The sequence below is a fragment of the Anneissia japonica genome, unplaced genomic scaffold, assembly GCF_011630105.1.
Source record: "Anneissia japonica isolate Jap-2015-1 unplaced genomic scaffold, ASM1163010v1 scaffold287805_len679488_cov178, whole genome shotgun sequence".
In the NCBI taxonomy this organism is placed as follows: Eukaryota; Metazoa; Echinodermata; class Crinoidea; order Comatulida; family Comatulidae; genus Anneissia; species Anneissia japonica.
Window position 1 is genome coordinate 484729 of NW_022720349.1, and position 20821 is coordinate 505549.

Here is a 20821-nt window from a genome sequence, read left to right on the forward strand (position 1 = left end):
AAGGTCAAGCGCAAGTCATACAGTAGCCCTGGATACTGTTCATTACATGCTTGCCTTATAATAAATTCGAATGCAGAAGTACAAGTGTTACCGTTATGGGGCTATTTGGTAACGCTATTATCCTATCACTAAATAGACAGATGAGGGAAGTGCGAATGCAGGGAAGTTATTTGCGCCTAATGCTACTTACTCTCTAAAATGTAACCTTTCCTGATATGTTGTATGTACTTTCGATTATTTTCTTTAGTTTCAATAATTCTTAAGCCCTATTTAGATGGATTCTGGCTGGATCCGAATCTTTAAAATATACTGTTGTTATATTGAACGATGAATCGAAACCTCCATTGTTTCTGACCACCATCTTTATATTTTGTTTAATCTTTATGTAAAAAACTCGTAAACTGTCTGTAACGATGTGGTGAACAAGATTCCCAGTCATTTATGGTCCTCATGACTCTACTATTCGGTTTCCTTTTACCGTTATATCTTTCCTTTCAAACCTAATTTACCTTTGTTCACAAACACGTTAATGGATGAACGCAGTTTGTTGGTAGTTTTGCTGAACTTGCGGGGCTTGAGGTAGAAAGTTGCAAGGGTAGATCATAGAGGGCCGAGAAGTGAAGGAAACTGTTATTAGGGCATTAGCCTATATGGATTGTTTCAGACACAGGGACAGTGGTTTTCTAGGGTAAATACGCAGTTGGAATTACAAGGTAGTGAAACTGGTCAATTAATTTGGAAAATGTATCTGCATGTCGTGTTCACGAAGAGTCTGTCAGATATTATAATAATACAATTTAGTGAATATTCACTATTTATTTTAGTAGTTCTTCGTAAATCTATAACTTCGCTGTAGGATTAAATACGAATTATGGATTATAAATGACGTAAAAAAGGGGTAAGATTAGTCTGGAGGTAGGGGTAGATTGAGAGGCAACGCTGAGAGAAAGGGGCGATGCCAAAGATAACATCGTTTACCTGTAAGGAAGAGGGCTGCATTAGTGACCACTATTTTCGTCTTGAAATTCGAGAAAAAATAATGTAATTAATATAGGCCTATTCACAGTACTAAATGTAACATTATATGAATAGACTTATAATAGTACTATATAAAATAACAATAGCAACTAAACCTATATATGTGCCAATTTTGGAACCAAAAATGAAATGATGAAATCACGTGAACAGTGTGTTTATTAAAATATTCTTTTTAGGTAGGCCTAGCCTTTAGGAAAATAAATGAGAAATTTAATGAGCGTTTTGCAATTCATGAAGAATTATTTAATTGTGTTTGAACGGATTTGACCCATTTTTTTGACCATTCTTCGATTTGTATCTAGTATTACTGGCATAATTGCTTCCGAACTATAAATATTTGCTGGCCTATAACAGCGGTTCTTAATAATACATTGCTTGTTTCAATTTTAAACTCTGGGAATTCACGTAGGCCTACGTTACCGTATACACGCATAGATCTTTCTCGCAGCATTTCCGTTGATTTACCTGTCATTTTCTCAATAATGTTGGCATAATGATAGGAACAGAGGAGTGTCGGTTATGTTGATTTGTCGGCTGACTTGTCAAGTCAACCGAACATTTTGTGGATTGAGGCGTAACCATTGCGTGTCTGTTCTAACGCCGCGACCACACATGTTAGTGTCAAATATAATAAGTAATTGAAGATTGTATTTTAGCATCTAAGGATATGGATACGCCCATACGGACTCTAGATAACCGCTGCAGCGCTAGCCCTTCTTTGCTGCTGAATCCGGTGTCCCCCCACTCTTTCTTGAAGTCCTCCGCAAAGGCGTAAAATCCGTTACGACGGAAGTAGTATATAGGGTTGCATTATAAGCGCTTTTTTGGGGTCCTTAGAAAAATGACGTTATAAAAATGAGCGTGGGTACTTAATTTGAAACAATGGGGTTCGGAAGTGTAAATAGATGACGTTAACATAATTCAACAATCAGACACAGGGACAGTGGTTTTCTAGGGTAATATACGCAGTAGGTGTACTCTGCAATAGATTTCAAAAGAAAGGGTTTGGGATGCCCATACCAGGCACATTGGCATTTATTCAAATGCCGCTTGGTCTGGACATCCCTAGAATGTCTGACATCTATATTGAATATCATGCTCTTGCGCAGCCCCCTCAGTTTTAAAATTTTGAAGAAAAAAGCAAAAATAAACTAAACAAGTTAAAATACTTTAAAGAAACGTATATTCGAAATAATGTCGGCCTAAAAATTTCAAATTGCTTAAACAAAAAAAATTATTATAAAACTGTAAGTAAACAACTTGAAGAACGTTGTATGTGAATGTAAGAGAGTCTATACAAAAGACCTTCGTTAACTTAGAAATACATAAAAAAAAAATAATGTAATCAATAAATTAAAGGAAATACAGAATTAGGAAAGTTACAACTATGAAACAGGTAAAATAGTTAGAATCAAAATTTTAACAAAAAAGAAAAAAAAAAGTATGAGTAATATGCTTTAATGAACGGTAACCATGCACAAATAAAAATAATGGAACAAAACCCAGTCAATTTAAACATATCATTACAAATGGAATCAAAATCACTTTAAAATAGAACAAATAATAAAACATAACGTTAAGCAAGATTATTAAATTAAAAATGTGTTATTCAAAATACGTAAAAAGATATAAAATCAAAAAACCTAAAAATTGATTTGCTTTAAATCAAAATCGCTTAAAAATAGAAGAAATTAAAACATCATGTTAAGCAAGTATATTTTAAGTTAGCTAAACTGTTAAATTCAAAGCATGTAAAAGTCAGAAGTACTTACACAGAAAATAGAATAAAATACTTTAAATTAAAAATAAAAAGAAAATATCAAATTAAAAGCATAATACGAAACGTCAAAAATTACGAAGCAAACATTAGTTACATCCAAAATACTTTAAAAAAAATGTAAAATTTAAGAACTATTCAAACAATTTATAGTTAAGTTCGAAACACAACTTTGTAATATAAATCACAAATTGAAACCAAACACATTAACAAAAATCATTTAAAGAAGATATAAATATATGAATGCAAAAACCTCCATATATACAGCCGTAAAAATTTTAGAAAACTTTAAGAAATTATAGATTTAAAATGTTGAATCTTAAACTGTTAAATTCACAGCATGTAAAAGTCAGAAGTACTAACACAGAAAATTGTTTAAAATACTTTGAATTAAAAATAAAAAGAAAATATGAAATTTAAAGCATATGAAACGTCAAAAACTACGTAGCAAACATCAATTGCCCCAAAATACTTTTTTATTTAATTCAAAATTTAAGAACTATTAAAACAAATTATAGTTAAGTTCAAAACACAACTTTATAGTATAAATCAATAAATTAAAAAAAAACCACATAAACAAAATCATTTAAAGAAGACATAAATATATGAATGCAAAAAAAACCCTCTATATATACATCCGTAAAAATTTAGAAAACTTTAAGAAATTATAGATTTAAAATGTTGAATCTTAAGCAATTCTTTTAAATTAAAAATTTAAGAAAGTTAAAAATATTAAAGAAAATAAATAAATGTAACATATATAATAAAAATTACTTAATATCCATTAACACGTTAAGTAAATACTTGGGAAAACATTACCACTTACAATTAAAAGCAAAAACTATATTAAAAATAAAACGCGCACAAAATCTAAATATAAACTTTCTTTCTATTATTTTCAAAATAAAAAAAATAAAAATGCAACATTCAAAAGACGTACAATTATAATCAGAATTACACAGGAATACATAAAATACTGTAAGCAAAAAAATACATACCGGTATATAATGCGACACAGAAATATAAAACTACGAAGGAAAATTTTCAAAATAAATAGTAAAATACTGTAAGTAATAAAATGATAAAGAATGATGTAAAAACATAGAAATATAAAAATCTACAAATGAATATCACTTATTTAATACATATTTGTAAAAGTTTTAAAAAATGTATGTCAAACTCAAGAACAAAACTTTGGTTAAATTCAAAACACAATAATAATATTAAAGAATGTGAAACACAGAAATATAATAATCATCCCATCATCCTTTTATCTCAAAACCGACCACACGGGTGTGCTCTTCTAAAATAAATGTTTTTCTTGTCAGATCAGTACTTTGCTAATATCCACATCGTAATTTCATCATCAATTTCGTGAGTCTATTTATCATTTTATTGATAAAATATTAAACAATGACGATTTCAATTTGGTTTTGGCATGGTTGGTGTTCCTTACCCATCATTCTTTTTTTCTTACAACTAACCACACTGGTGTGCCCTTGTACAATACATTTTCTTTTTTGTCAAATCAGGACTTTGCTAATATCAATTTGTTTTTCTATCCCATCTTTTGTGATGAATTTGATAATGATTTTAGTCGTAGTGATGATCACAAACATGGTGATTTTGGAAAAGGTGAGAATGACGTAATCATCTTCGTCATCATCACCACATTGGTGCTGTATCGTATAACAATGTAATATTTGTAACTAAATTGTACTATAGGCTTATTGCATAACACCTCGTTTTTAAAAACTGCCAAGACAGTCAGTACTTTACATTAATCAAGGAGTTTTGAGTCGAGAGAGATGGTAAAACCCCTGCGGGTTTTAATGTCGCCCATTGTAAATGAGATAATCGAATTAAAAGAAAAAAAAACTATTTAAATGTGTCTAGCAAAATGATAGGCCTGTTATAGTTGAGATCAAATCGATGAATTACCATATGTCTTTCATTTTAATTAATGTATCATCTGTTTAAAAAGAATCAGAGACATTCAATGGATTTAGTAACAGAATCAATTTATGCTAATTCTGATCTTTTGATCTTTCAGCTAGCAGGCGTTGAAGGTAATTAGTAAATAATTAAAGACTCGTGGGTTCAATATCGGGCCAGGTCCAACAAATAATTAATATCTGTGCACAGTTAATCGAAATAAAGTTGAACACCATTAATTTTTATCGGTTTTAATTAAGCGAACTTTAGAAACTGAGCTTATAAACGATATGTACATCTATGTTATATTTACTAGAAGTAAAGTATTTTTATTAACTTTACAGAGCTCTTTTGGGCCTATGGAGCAATAAAAAAGACTTGATGGGTTAACTTGAGCGTAATTTCGTCATAATTGCACGCTTTGTTCTTCTGGTTGGAAAGACAGGCTTCGCGTTGTCGATCGTGATATCAGCAGCGTGCAACTCCTTGGTTCATCATAAAATCCAGGACGTTTAATTAAGCTCGGAAAGATAACACCGCACAAATGACTGATTCATTATGCCCAACTTTCTGTCCATTTGGTACGTTTCTGGTGTCAAACACTTTGTATTCCCTTATGCTGCAATACGATATCTATTTCAAATGATTTTACAATATTAAATTCGTGAATTTTCTTCGGCAATAAATCACTAATCCAATAGTCAATATGAATTTTGTTTTAACGCCGATTTTTATTTCGTAAGTAAAAGACCTTTTAGTTAACGAGCTTTAGGTCTATGTAAAATTAGAAGGCTGTAGGTTAAGTCATCTTATTTTGATCACTCGACGTTATTTCTGTTAAAAATCATACACTCTTGTAGGTCATGAATAATGGTTGGCCAGTTGATTTATCAGATTCAAGTTGGGAAAGCACCAAGTGTTCGTGTCTTAAAAGATATGTATGAATAATGATCATTATACATATTAATTGAAACTTGACAAAAGTGAAATCTGACAAAAGAATGAAAAAAAAAAACAAAACAAAAAAACCAACCTGCACCGGGACCTACAATTACATTTGAAGAGAAGTAAATATATTGGGCGAAATTTTAATAGTTTTCTGGTATGGCTTACGGTAAGAAGGTCTATGTAATAACATATATTTGCCAATACTGTATTTTACTATCAATAATAACTTTCCTATAGACAGGAGAAGGTCCCGGTTCGAATTTCGGTTGGGACACCTATTTTTTCACACTCACAGATTCCTCTTCTTTCGTTATGATACTACTAAGGCCTATCATAATGTGCAATGACAATTATAAGCCATATTATTAGTGTAATGACGCTATTTAAAATATCGCTCGAAAGGAACGTTTTTCCAATTTCATAAATCATTAACAAAAAACCTAAATGGGAAAGATACAATTTGTCGATATGCTGTTGATGATGAAACCAATTATTGAAACTAGTATTTCATTATGATCGGTAAAGAAAAATATAGTATTACGCAGTTTCGTGAGAATCGTCCCCAAGGAGCAGGATACAATGACGAGAATTCGGTTAAGGGAATGAATTAAAATTGAAGTCTTCTTGCTAATTAAAAGATGGGAAGATAAGGACAACGATTAGGCGACGAGAACACACGTAACCAGGACCACCTTTATACACACTGTTCGTTCAATCGTTCATTCAAATCCGGTGATCATTTCCCTCTTCTTTGAAACCGCAGGTCCTGGTTTATAACGAAATCTGGTCAGTGCGCATGTCAAACATTCGCAATTTACGTAATACATGCGTGCGATATTGGGTTGCATTTACTGTTCATTTTGATTTTTTTTTATTCTTGTATTCATTGTGTTGATCTTTTATTTAAAGTTTGTGGCCTAGTATTTAACTCAACAAATTTTGACTAAAGCATTGCATTTAAATTTTTTCGTAACAAAATTGCTTGTAAGTCTACTCTTGATAGGCTTATTGATTAAAAGAGAATTTAATATTTTAAATTACTTTTTAAATTGTTTTATTGATTGATTGATTGATTAATTAATTTATTAATTGATTGTCGCCTGAATCCTCCAGAACAGCCCATATATCAACAAATGAATATACATTAATTAATATAAATAGGCCTATGCATAATAATGTAGACACGTACCTTATGATTATTTTATACTCCTATTTTTCGTGGATATGATATATAATTTACACGATTGCAGAAGCCTATGTGTGTTGTAATAACGGACGTATTAACCTTTGTATTCAAAAAAGTTACAAAGAAGGGCAAAAGGTCAATTCTGCTGTTGTAAAATGGGTTATGAGGATCTCCCGCCGTCTAACATCGCTGTTTATCCAGCCATTTTAATTGCTAATAACAGGAGTGTTTAAAAGGATGTAAATTAATCTTTACACCAGCGGCATTTAAACTAATGTTGTGAATTCGGTTGCAATAGGCTTGCCGGTGAGCAAGGAACCGTATAGACCACTATAAACATAACGGAATTGTTACAGACATTTGCCATTAATAAAACTATAGAAAAGATTCACTTACCCTAGTCCGTTTTAGACACGCGCACCAAAACCTCACAAAATAAGGTGTACTTATTGTTTATGCGGTTTCAGTCTCAGTTGACCGTCGTTACCAATATTAATCTGTGTAGTACCGTATTGCGTGGCCTTTAACAATGTCAGTGATGTATGATATATGCAATTAAAGAAAGCATGTTAGAAAGATAACCATGTAATTGAAGTATTATAGTTACAATTCACATGTTGTAATAGGTCCAGGAGAACAAGTACATGCCCATTTAATGTATTTCTTATTGAATACAGAAGCCCGTCAAAAAAAAAAAAATTAAAGAAAATTACTGGCTAGACTCCCGTGGGTCCGGGTCCAAGTAGACCTTGTTGTGTTCTGTCGAAGGCGTTAGTGTATAGAGCTAACTTAATTATTTATTTCTTAGGGCTGACATCGTTTTATCTAGGCCACAACACACGAGCAGAATACCATTCCCACCCATTATCGTATCCAATAAATGTACAGACAAGCAGAGTTTGTGAGCGATATGGAATTGAACCACCAGGGATTCTATAATGGTTCAACGCGCGCACCTATTATTGGTTGTAGAAAAAAAATTGCCCCGGAAAAATGGCACCTGAAAGAATGGCCCGGAAAAAATTTCCCTGGAAAAAGGGGTCCAATAAAAATTGTCCCAATAATTAAATTCAGTAATAAAATTGATTTTTTTTTTTTAATCTTCAAATATTTAAAGACCCATTCCCGGAAAAATTTCAGTTCTTAAGAAAAATCTGATTTTTAAATATGTTATAGAGATTTATAAATATAATACGGAATTGCAGTTTAACTGAATTTATACATTCCTAAACGTGCAATGAAATGTAAAATAAGAATAAAATTTGACTTGTGTGTGTGTGTGTGTGTGTGTGTGTGTGTTCCGTGGTTTATAATAATTAAAGAAATGCATAGGTCTATGCATTTTTTCTTTTAAAAAAATCTTTATTTTAGTGAAATTTTTCCGGGAATGGGGTTTTAAATGCTGTAAAATAGCAAGAATTGAATAAATAAATCCAAAAATGGCCCCCTATGATAAACTTCTGTAATTTAAAAATTTAAATGCTGTAAAATAGCAAAAATTAGCAATACCCAGGTTGAATTTAAAAATGTTTGCAAATTGTAAAGGTGTAAATGTGTATCTTGCATTATTCTTATAAATTTTGATATTTCTACATATTTATATATTATTATTTTGCTAGTCCATACTTCCCCAACTTGCTTGGAGAGCCACTTAGATAGTAATTTATTTTACTTTTTGGCAATCACGCCGGCTCTTGGGGAAACATGAATTTCCTTTTCGCAGATTTTTATTATATTTTGTACATGAACAAAGCAAAAATAAATAAAAAGAAATGAAATGAAATGTGGCCATGAGTTTCGTCCTTTTCGTTCAGTGTATTTCTTGCTTGCCTCTGGAAGTGTTATCAATAATGCCCAACAATATGGCTTGAGGATGAGTTAGCGAAACATTAACAAAATGACGAGTCGACGGAATTTTCTTGCCTTATCTAAAGTCTATCTTTAATATCAACGATAAAATCCAGCGTGCAAGCTATTTGTATAAACAAATAAAGTGATTTGATAAAATGCATCATCGTTAATGCTTAGCTATCTAGATGGTGGATGTTAGTAGGGATTGTTAAAATGATGAATTTCTACTGTTTTAATGTCTTTGGTCGCTTCGTTAGCTTAATTTAGTTAGATTGGAATGGGGTATCACATTCAAGTTTGTATTGTCTTGTCTTTGCTAATAATGATAATAGTAATAACAACAGTATTAAATAATAATAATAATAATAATAATAATAATAATAACAGAAATAATAATAAATTATAATAAAAAAAATACTATTAAAATAAATAATAATATTATTATTATTATTATTAATATTGCTAATGTTATATTATAATTGTAATTGGTACCTCTTTCTATAAATACTACAGCGTTACTATTATTATATTATAGATATTTTTGTATTTTTGGGCCATTTAACAAATTATTAGGACTATTATATGGCCTATTAATAAAACTGCTACGATTATATGTTTTTTAAATTAAAAATAATAATATTAGTATAATGATAGGCCTACTTGAAAGTTGTTCTGGAGACGCTCATATTCGTATTGCCACAGTGGAATGGAGGTCATTGACCTCCAAGTCAATTCTCCATGGTCGGTCATTTATGGTCATTTCAACCCATGCAGAATATAAAATACAACTTAATTCAGGTCCATGCCCAGGTACATTACCTGTGTGAATCTCTCGTATGTCAAGCACACTTAAGTAACATTACGTAATAACGAAAGACAGATGTTTTAGAAGGAATCCATACAGGCCTATTTAGTGTCAAGTAATTTGTACCCTAAGGGATGAGCGATTTGGTGTCCAGATTAACCCAGGGTCCTTTTTTAACGCTGTACAATAATTTATCTGGGGTTATGTCAGTGATCAGATGATAAGAGCATAGGCTTACTTTTAAATATGTAGCTAGGAATGAGAAAAGAATACAATTACAGATCTTATTTCTTATTGTTTCAAATGAATAGTTTGTTATAATAGCTTGAATGAATCAATGCATCAATATTACCTCCATGCCAATATCAGTTTAAATTACGTTCGTTTTACAAGATACAAGATCGATTTATTGCGCACATCCAGGTTCACATAAAATGCAGGCTCCAATGATTTCATAAAAAAAAGGAACATAAATTTAACTAAAAATACACAATAATAAAAAACAAGATGCAGGTTACATAAATTTGATAACATAAGAAAACAATAACATTTGGTAAGGCATATGTACAGAACATTGTAGAAATAAGTATTTATTATTAAATTAAAATTTTATTATAGAGTTGTATGAAAGTTTCTTGATCTATAGTGAATTAATTACGGAACAAATACTACAAAGAACGGGTTGTAAACAATTGTGTGTTTGTAAAAGGTATACAGAGTACTGTCTGCAAAAAAATTAAATTTTGATAAAACTTTGTTATGTACCTTTGTTATAAATGTATATAATTTACTAGGATATAGTAAAAACAGATCTATTACCAGACCTACAAATAAATGTTCTTTCAATTCTATATAATTAGGGCTACAAAGCAATCTTCGAAAAGAAACTTGATAGATACTGTTTTACGACCGAGAGCAGTCATTTTTTCAGAGGGAATTTCCCTAAATTGTTGTCTCATATTGTGTATGTCATTGTCACTTAAATAGTCTAATACAGTATGCAATGAAATGAAAGTTATTTTCTCACAATAATATATTAACGATTACGATTACGTATAGGCCTATATTTTTTGGTTTACTTACAAGAATTTTTGCCATGTTTAATATTATTATTATTATTGAGGGCGGTATAACAATATAGGCCCTATATCATTGAATTGAATGAAATAGATGAAAATTAAGAACATGATCTGTTGTATTTATAACTTTGTTAGATATACAGCGACGAAAAAAAAAAATAAAATCACTTCTGAGATTTGAAATTATTTTTTGGTGAGTGTATTTACCATCCTATACTGGTGGTAAACAGGCTGGCAAATACTATCTTTTGGGTTTTTTAAAATAGAAAATAGTAAACTTGTTCATGAGGCTCCAAAACATGATGAGGGTGGGAACGTAAAACTAGAAATTAATTTTATTTGACCTAAGCTTGACGAAAATGAATTGCTTGCATAGTATAGTATAGGCCTATGCTTATTTTGATAGAATAAGTATTAGCTTTCAACTAAAATTTAGAACAAGCAAGAAGGCCTAACTTTTCTGTATTTGCCTATTAATATACCCCGGTAGATTCTGAGTAATTTTTAATGATATTAAACGTTAATAACTTGAATCTTTAAATTTACAAATTTTTAAGGCCGTTTACTATTTAATTTTTTTCTGGAGGGGGGGGGGTGGGGGTTGGGTGTAGCATTAGGCCTACACATTTTTTTTATAAGAACCTGTAAAATCGTTGCCCAGGCTCAGAGTTTTTGGCCGATTTCAAGCTCAAAATGTTCTTGTTTTGTTCTTATTTTTACACATTTTTTAAACATAGACAATTATTATTGTACAGCAGTATGTTACTGTACTGCATTATAGAGAGTATTACATAGTCATACTACTGCACAGGTAGGTGTGACTATGTAAGGTACAGATAAGATTTATCGTTTTTTTCTTTAAAAAAAACCCTCATTTTTGACATTTTGCCTCAGCCTCAATTTGTTCTTATTTTGTTCTTAATTTTTAAGCAATTTCAGCGTCAGTGTTCTCATAGAATGTGTTCTTGTAAAAAAATGTATATATTTTAATCAAAACTGCCTTTTTCATACTTTCTAAAAACAAATTCATGGCCATATTTTTCACATATTACAAGTATATCCATAGCGGCTAACTAAATATTATAGATAATATTTTCCTGTGTTTTCTAAGTGATAAAAAAATAATATTTCGTGTAAAATAATCGGTAATAAGATTTATTAATAGTTTATGAGTTAAAAACATGCAAATCATCACCCGAAGTGTATTTTTGACTTGATTTCCACATATCGTAAAATGATAATGTGATCTTTTAGTCAGCTATATATCTATATATTGCTAAAAGTTTTTTTACTCTACCTCCAATACAATGTATGGTTATGAGTGAAAAATGTGCAATTAATCATCACCCTCACCAGGATAATACATTTCTGTTTCACTTTATTCCTACATATCGTGCAGGTGATAAGCGACTTTTATTAATACAGTAGTGTCTTAATATTAACAACATGAAGTTGATATTTACATATGTTATGCTACTATTAAATCACAATGACGTTTATACATTTTTGAGTATTATTGTAACTACACAGTAAAATTTGGTATACATTATATTCGCTCTAGATTCTTGGCACTCTGAATACCATTTTCCGAGATCATTTTAAGGAAGATAGGGCACTCCACATCAAAGTCAGACAAACCGTTGATTAATCATAATACTCATGACATGAATTTGTGATAACAACTTCTTTGGTTCAATTCATGAAACCATTTTCCTTCTCTGGAGGTCTTTGACTTACTGACGAACCATGCCGGGTCAGGAGTTGAAGCATCTTCCTCTCCTATCGATGATAGAATGAATCTAGCAAGGCAGGCTTGGTTCTTGGGGGTTAAATCTTTTCCCTCTCGTAACCTCTTAATATCATTTTTGATCTATTGAATTTCAAATTAAAGGTCGTTTTATATTATTTTCATTTCCTAAAGTTGGTAAAAATGTTTAATTTAATAATGTTGATATAATTTAAAACCGTTACCTGTTTTACTAGAAACTGTAAAGAATTAATAATACAGTAGTTGTCAAAATATTATCTTTATATTTTTATGAAAATATTTTCTATTTTTTTCTATATAACATGAAGCTATATATAGATTATATATATATAATTTAATTCATAAAATTAATAAAAATTATGAAAAATATGCTAAACAAAATGCAACTTATCAAAGTTTTAGACTATTTTAATTTTATTAATTGGTTAAAGCCTGTGAGGTTTATAAAAGTAGTATAAAGTCTAAATTTGTTTAAAAATCAAACATTCTTGATCATATAAATAAAGTTATTGAGATGGTAGTCTGTGGTATAATAATTTCTTATGAGAATATAAATCAAAACTAGAAGAAAATACTTATTTCAATATTTACTTTAGCAACGATTTAACGACTTCTGTTCACCTTCTGTATTGCAGTATCGGTCTCGCTTATTACTCCACTTAATAGATCATTTAAAATAAACCTAACTTAAATGTTCTATTCCAAAAGAATCATATTGCGCTTTGGGCAGTTTAAAAAACACACTAATAACTTCATAAAGTCTCGTTTTTTCTCTCTAGAAAACCTTATCTTTGAAATTGTATCCAGAGCGCATCTCAATATAAATTCCATTGACGAGATAAACAGAAATAGAAATGATAGCAAAGTGTCATTTAAGATATGTTTGAAACCAGAATACGGCACTGAGTTCGAACGGTGTTAGCATTCGAGAAAATACAATGCCATTGACATTAATGTCATTTGCTATGGAATGTTGTTGTCAATTTGATTTTGGAATCGCACTATTGATATCCAAAGTTTGTTTTTTAGTTGTAATTTGGTCTCCGTTATATCCATTGTTGCTTACAACTTGCATCTGATTTGCACGTGTGTTATTAGTTTAACCAGATGTTTCCGGTTGAATTGAAGTTACAAACAATAAAAATAATATTGAATATAATTATGAAGATAGTAGTTATAACAATGATAATCATAGTAATAACACTTTTGATCATATTAATCATAGTAATCATAACATGATTTGATTTTTTATATGATGATATTTATAATTTTAAATCTGTTTAAGCTCATCTCGATTAGGGTGCGTTTAAGAGTCGCGCCTTCGATTTCATTTAAAAAAAAGTGGGGGGGGGGCACTACAGTATATGAATTTGGTAAATAATAAATTTTAAAAAAGGCATATTTTTATGTAGTACTTAAGCCCTTTTAGAACAATAAATCAGTAAGTTGTGTCGTCCTCACAAAAGGTATATACGGTATCGGGGCCTATCTATATGACGTTGAAAGTTCGTAAATTCTGTATTATAACAGTCTGATAATTTTACTGGAAACGAGAAGATACTTAGGTTTTTATATTAACAAACAAGTAGGCTAAACATCCTTATTTGTATGTAAATATAGTACTTTATATGGTTAATTATTTACCTACTTGTAAAACCTTTAAAATTCAGTAAAGCCATCACATTGTGACGCAATTCTTCGTGTTTGTTTGATGTCTACACCTTCTTTCCCGTTACAATAGGCTTGGCTTGCAGACAATAATTGAAGATTTGACCGGCCTCTACCGTACACCAACAATATTGTTCTACTTTCTTATTCTTTCTAGTAGCATCAACAATAACCTACGAAAAGTAAAGATTGAAAAATCTGATAGTGATATTTTTCAGTTTTGCGCGTTTACCTTTTCTAAAGATCACATTTCGGTGCTATAGAGTACTTTTGAGTTATTAATTTAAAAAAAATGCTGTGTGCATATTATATTTTATGCAAAAGAAGTTATCAAATACATTCCACTAAATATCTCTAGAACATACAGAACTTGTACAAAACTACAGAAAGCAATGTCATATCCATGGTGCACAACGGAAAGATTTTCAAACATAAAAAGAAACCTGTATAGAAATTATTCTCGTTCGCTCATAACATGTAAACAATACTAATGCAATTGTTTATTAAGTCATGATATCCAATACTTTTTATGGACATTAGGATTAATAACGAGAACAGGAAACGTACTTTCTCATTTTAAGATTTTTCTTGTTTATTTGCTTCTTCCTTATAGGTATTGAGCGTATAGGCTACTGTAATTAAACAAATAATTATATAATAACTTGTACAGTCGTAAGCTTTGTTGTTGATTAACACATTATCGAACCAGTGTAAATCGACGTACACTTAATTAGCGGACCTAATTTTGGGTTGCTATTTCGTTATATCTAACCACTTATAAGCTCACGACAAATGTTACAGACCACAAGTCGATGAAATATCATAAGCTCAATAGGCCAGGCTATTAAGTAGAATAGGCCATCTGAACGTTGTCTTGACAAAATTGTAACACTGTCACTCGGAGCATCTTCCTCTGCTTGACTTCATGGGTGGTAAAGAAACCATGCATGATTGATTGGTGAGAGGTCAAAACCTCAAATATTCTTTGCCACTCATTTTCTTCAAGGCTGTTCTTCATCTCAGAATACTACTACAGTATAAGCTTAGTAATAGACAAGAAATCTTGCCCCCTCGCATTTGCTGCTCTATCTCATGCGTACAGTATTTCTCTATCGCCAGAGGGGGAAAATTATAGGTTGTTAAACTGATATTTTTTTAACCGAACTGGATGGGTATTTGATGAAAAACGATAACAGGAGGGAAAGGGCAGTTACGCTCCTTTCTCCCAGTTTTTAAATATTTAAAAATGTGTATCTTATTAACCGTTCCCGGGTTTGTCATCAATCACCCCTTTGTTGTCTTAGAAATAATCAGTACAACATATTATAGGCTTATGCATTTCCACTACGGACTCGCTTTAAGGGGGCAATACTCCTGGTAAAAATTTTTTTTTATTTTTTTTATTTTTTTGGCTTACTACCTTCATAGACCATCTGATTGACAGAAAAACATATATAAAATGTCATATTTCACTTATAAGTATTTTTTTTAGATATTTTAAAGATGTCAGTACAACCAGGAAGTAGAAATTTTAAACCCGGAAGTGATATTCTACCATAAAAAATCATCTTTTATGACATAATAAATAGTGAAAATATTTATTTCAACTGACTGAATTCTTAACACACTTTTCATTGTAAACTTTGGACTTGCTGGTTATGCATGAATGACTTGGCAAGCTTCCATTGTTACTGTACTGTTTACATCCAAATTTAAAATACCTTGAAAATTTCAAACGATCAATATCATGCCTAAAGTCTCAAAATCCAAGCATTTTAGAGGCAAAACAGCATAGGAAGTTAAAAGAGAAAGTGGTAGACCAGAATTAGAAGATGTTACTGGTGGTGAAGTTGGAAAAAATGAAGTTTCAAATGCTAGGCCTAGCCTAGATCTCAACAACTAGGATTAGGAAGTAGGCCTATTGGTGGTATTGGTGGTGGTGGGCGTAACCCTGATGAAGCCTTAGGCCTAGATGAGAGCATGTCAACAAGGGCTGGGACTAGTGCTAGCAGCATTGGAGCAACACCAAATGAAGAACGTGAAAGGAGGAAGGGGTGGACTAACAGATGCCTTCGTAAAGAAGTTGGGTGATTTTTATATAAGTGCGATTTATAATAATAAGGATAAATCAGTCTCCTGTGTGTAGAGCCAATGATGAACAGAAACAAAAAAGAAAACAAAAAAATGATGATAAAATTTGTTCAGAAGAGCACCAGTTAGAAATTGAGGGCCCAAGTTACGGCAGCGGACTTTTTGGAGACATTTCAGACTAGAAAAAAATAATTAAAAAAATATTTAAAAATGTATTGTAGACCTTAGGTGTAGGTTTTGTTATACCTGAATACCCTATGGTTATGTTTCAAAGCTTTAAACATCATGAAAATGTAATTTATTAATTTTAATTATTAATATTGTACGAAATTCTATGAACAGAACTTTACACGGCGTTTTCTCAGAATACCATATTTTAATTACATAATTGCTAATAACTTCACAACGAATAATCAGAATGTCATGAAACTTGGCAGGAATGCTCGTTACAACAAGGGCTTCAATTGGATTATTCAGAATTTCTCTATGTGTTATACCTTTCATTTTATGAACAAAAAATTGCTATGTTTTCACACGAATCTGGAAATTTTTCATTAGGTCATCATTTGGATTCACATTTATATATAGCTAAAAGCCATAATCCAGCCATTGATTGATAAGTGAATATCACTTTGGTTAAATATGAATGCCATACCTTGAGTAGATAAAATGTTTTTAGCATTTGAAGATTGACGGTCCATTTTTATTCTGAAAATATTTTTTTGGTTCATGACATTGTAGTTCCAATAAACTCAGAGTTATGGTTTAAATTTACATTCAGTCTTGTAGAGTATTTATTCAGCTTCAATTTGGTATATAACTTGGTGGATTGCAGTCACTAATACATTTTTTATTATTTTTTTTTACACGTGGGTCCTAAAATCATCCGTTACCAGGAGTATTGCCCCCTTAATGCGTTATCCTATTTCTACTCAAAAGCAATAGACGAATATGTTTTTATACATGCTATTGACTTGAGTTTATCAGCTGAATGAGGTAGTACTGGTTACCCCCTTGATCGACTCAATCCATCAGTGGTGTTGGCCTAAACTTTTATCTACTGTATTTTCTTTTTTTTTTTTTTTTAGTTATTAGCATTATCGACACCAACATTATTATTGATACCGTTGTTGTTGTTGTTGTTGCTGCTGCTGCTCTTTTTGTTTTCGTATTGCTGTTGTGATTGTCGTTGTGGTTGTTGTAGCCATTGTTATTGTTATTACTAAATTATTATTTTCTAAAGTATTATTATTATTATTAAATATTATTATTATTATTATTATTATTCTAATTATTTATTAATGCAATTCATTAATTGTAATTATAAAATTAAGTGGTACGTTTAAACCGCAATTGTGTGTGATACATTGGTTAAAGCTATATCATCCAAATGCCACTTCACGCTGTTTACTTACAGTGAAATGACTGTATATAACACGGTTTCGTACATATAATTACAATTTTGTTTATGTTGAATTATGTTTAAAGGCAACGTGGTAATTTATGGTACTCTTATATTTATTTACAGCGATGCGCAACATGCAGACGACTCAGGAACTAACAGAAAGCCCGACGATGTGTGATAGGAAGTTCATGTTAGCTCACCATCCCAATGCGACATCCATACACCACGCAGGAGCAGTGGGGCCTTACTATGCCCAATGTGAGAGAACCTAGTGGATACCCCAGTTGACGAATGAAAACGCAGATGAAACGCAACGGAAAAACCACTTTGAAGCGATGCCTACAATAGCGGTGTGGCGAAAGAGCACAAGGACAGTTTGCACTGACCTTCTCACTTTCTTTGTTATTTAAGGCAAAAGGATGGATTTTCGACGAAAGCTTCAGCAGTTTGGTAAAAAGAACATTTTGATACATTACAAGTTGAAAAAAAAATATCATCGTCTTGAATGTAACGTGTATCCGTATGCCACTGTCTACTTGAACAATTTGTTGAATCTTTCTTTCAAATACCTACACATTCCGTGCAGATGGCATGCGCACCGGCACTAGTATGACAACCAGTGTCTGTACCACTCCATGTTTTCGAATAATTGTATTTATTTGAAATTTTATCTCTTTCAATTAAAATCAGTGTTAATCATCAATATATTAGTGTGAACGTAGCACGTCGTGGTATGCTATAAATTATTGGTATTTATAATTTATGGATAACTTACCAAAATATGCTATTGATTTCCCGATTAGAGTAACTTTACGGGGAACAGATTGAATATTGCTTTGCAGAACATGAATATACATTTGTGATTCTTTCCTATCAGGTTTTCATTATAAGAGGCTATTTAATCAGTGCATGAATCGTTTTATTAACAACGATCATTAACATAAGACCAAAGACGTAAATGGTAGTGATTTTTCTATTGTATAACGATATTGACGAATTCTATGAATGACAATGATTTTGTGTTTATATGTAGGTAGAGATAATACAAATGAGAACGCCATGTCGGTGTTTGACAAGCCTGTGTTGAAAGGAAATGACAGCATGAGAATAAGATTGTGAAAGGAAATCAAATTTGTACCAATATTATTCTTTAAAAAGCCTACAATCCACCATGGTCATATCTTGGCACCTGGTTTCCTTGGCGATATGAATCAACGAGGGAATATTTGATGGGTTAAAACGTATGAGATATATTTATGTTTGCTTCATTTTGCTCTTTTGTAGATTATGTGAATATAAAGTAAGTGTAAATATGTTGATGTTATGGCGGCAAGGTTTGATGTTGGGTGTATCTATTTCTTTTATAGGCCTAAAGCCATCATATCAGCAACAGCTAATCAACATAAAGAGCTTTTTTAGTTACTAAATTTATTTGATTTGTTTACAACTCGAATAGAGGGGTAGACAATGCGCGTTTATACTTATTAAAATCAAGTAGCCCAAGCCATATTTAGTAGTGATCATTTATGTAGCTTTCCTATGTGCATAGTGGCGATAGAATTAAACTTTAAAGTAACAACGCAATGTCTCCGTCTATTATGTTTCCGTGTTTTATCATGATTTTTAAGTAAGAGACCATTGTTACAGGAGTCTTAAACCAATTCCTAATTCTGATCAGATATTATTATTATAATCCATTTCAAAACATAGGCCTATCCATTCACAATTCATACTTCGTTCCCCTAAATGGGGTTTATTCACCACCAATATATGGCCATTGGCCCAGTCAGTTTTGCAAAGTACCGTAACCAGTTTTCTTTTTAAAAGCAAAATAAACAAAATTTGTTACATTTTGTGTTAATTTTATGTTAGCCATTAATTAATTATAATATCTTAAGGAACAGTATAATACAATTTAGGAATAAATCATTTCTGATCTGGGAATAGTATAATGTAAAATGAAATTCATTTTCGATCGAGCAGAGTTAAAAAAGACGACATTGGAGTGGAATCTTATTTAATCTTCCCTTTACCGAAGTTTATTTTTTTTAAGTTATAGAATCCGATGCCCGTAAATTCAAATTCTAAAGCATTAATCAAAAATATATAAACAATTGATCGTCTAAATCACCATAACGTATATTTTCTATTGTTTTGGTCTCAGGTGCACCGTACTGTACTCTAATGGCAGGTTTTGTAGCGCCATAGCATAGCACAAAATTGACCAGTAGTAATTTAATTCAAATGGTTAAATGGTACCGTATATTAGGTTACACAGTAAATAGTTATTTTATCATATTAATATATATATATAATTATTATTAAAATATTTATTCAGCTCGTACAGCATAATTGTCAAGAATGAGGACAACGATAATGAGGTATTCGTTATCGTTTTCGTAAGGTCGCGATATCTCTATGTGCAGTACATACATGAATACATTATTTTTTTTTTTTATTTACGTACTCAAAGGGAATTATTTTAGGTCTTACTTTTAGAACTACTACGGCCTGATCGCTTTGGGTCGTGTTAAACACTACGAACTTTCTGTGGTTGGTACCGTGTGTTTCGGCGACTGGAAATTAGCTAAAACATGGTAATTATTGCTACTTATTCAAATGATTGCCCGACGCCATACTGGTGGTTCCATCTTAAACCTTACTCTTTATACACCTCATAAATTTATATAAAGATCAAAATAATCATGTCAGTTACTGGCATAATAATAATTATGTCATGCCATTGTTATTTAATTACATATAAATCATCAAAGAAAGGTGTACAGAGTTCAAATAAAGGATAAAACATCGTGTAGCATACAGTAGCTCTCAATGAATGCTGTCCATAAATAAATATAGAAATTGTGTAATAAAATGCCTCTGACGGGATTTGAACCTGCAGCATCTCGCTGTCAAGGCGAGCGTCATAATTAGACCACAGACGCTTCATAGTTGAACAGATAACGTAATCAAATAACGTCAGAATAGGTACTGCTGGAAACAAATAATAACATATAATATAAATCAAGATAACCGTCAACACTGTTAAATTATATATAAATCATCAAAGAAAGTTAAACAAAGTGTTCACATAAAGGATAATGCATCGTGTATCATAGCTCCTGTCTCTTATACACATCTAGATGTGTATAAGAGACAGATATATATATATATATAGATTACAATATGTTACCTCTTTAAAGGCTTATTTATTACCTTGAATTTTAACATTTTAATTTTATCCCATAAAAATTAAAATAAAACCCATAG

General features: G+C 31.2%; 1 protein-coding gene across 1 annotated transcript in view; it reads left to right on the plus strand.

The window, feature by feature from the left end:
- The window catches only part of LOC117111323 (forkhead box protein F1-like), a 31916-nt gene extending 12781 nt beyond the window's left edge, over positions 1-19135 (plus strand). The window contains exon 2 of the mRNA XM_033254255.1: positions 17675-19135. Within this exon, the coding sequence (XP_033110146.1) occupies positions 17675-17823 (149 nt within the window). The 3' untranslated portion in view covers positions 17824-19135. The remainder of the gene's footprint in view (positions 1-17674) is intronic.
- The last annotated feature ends 1686 nt before the right edge of the window (positions 19136-20821 follow it).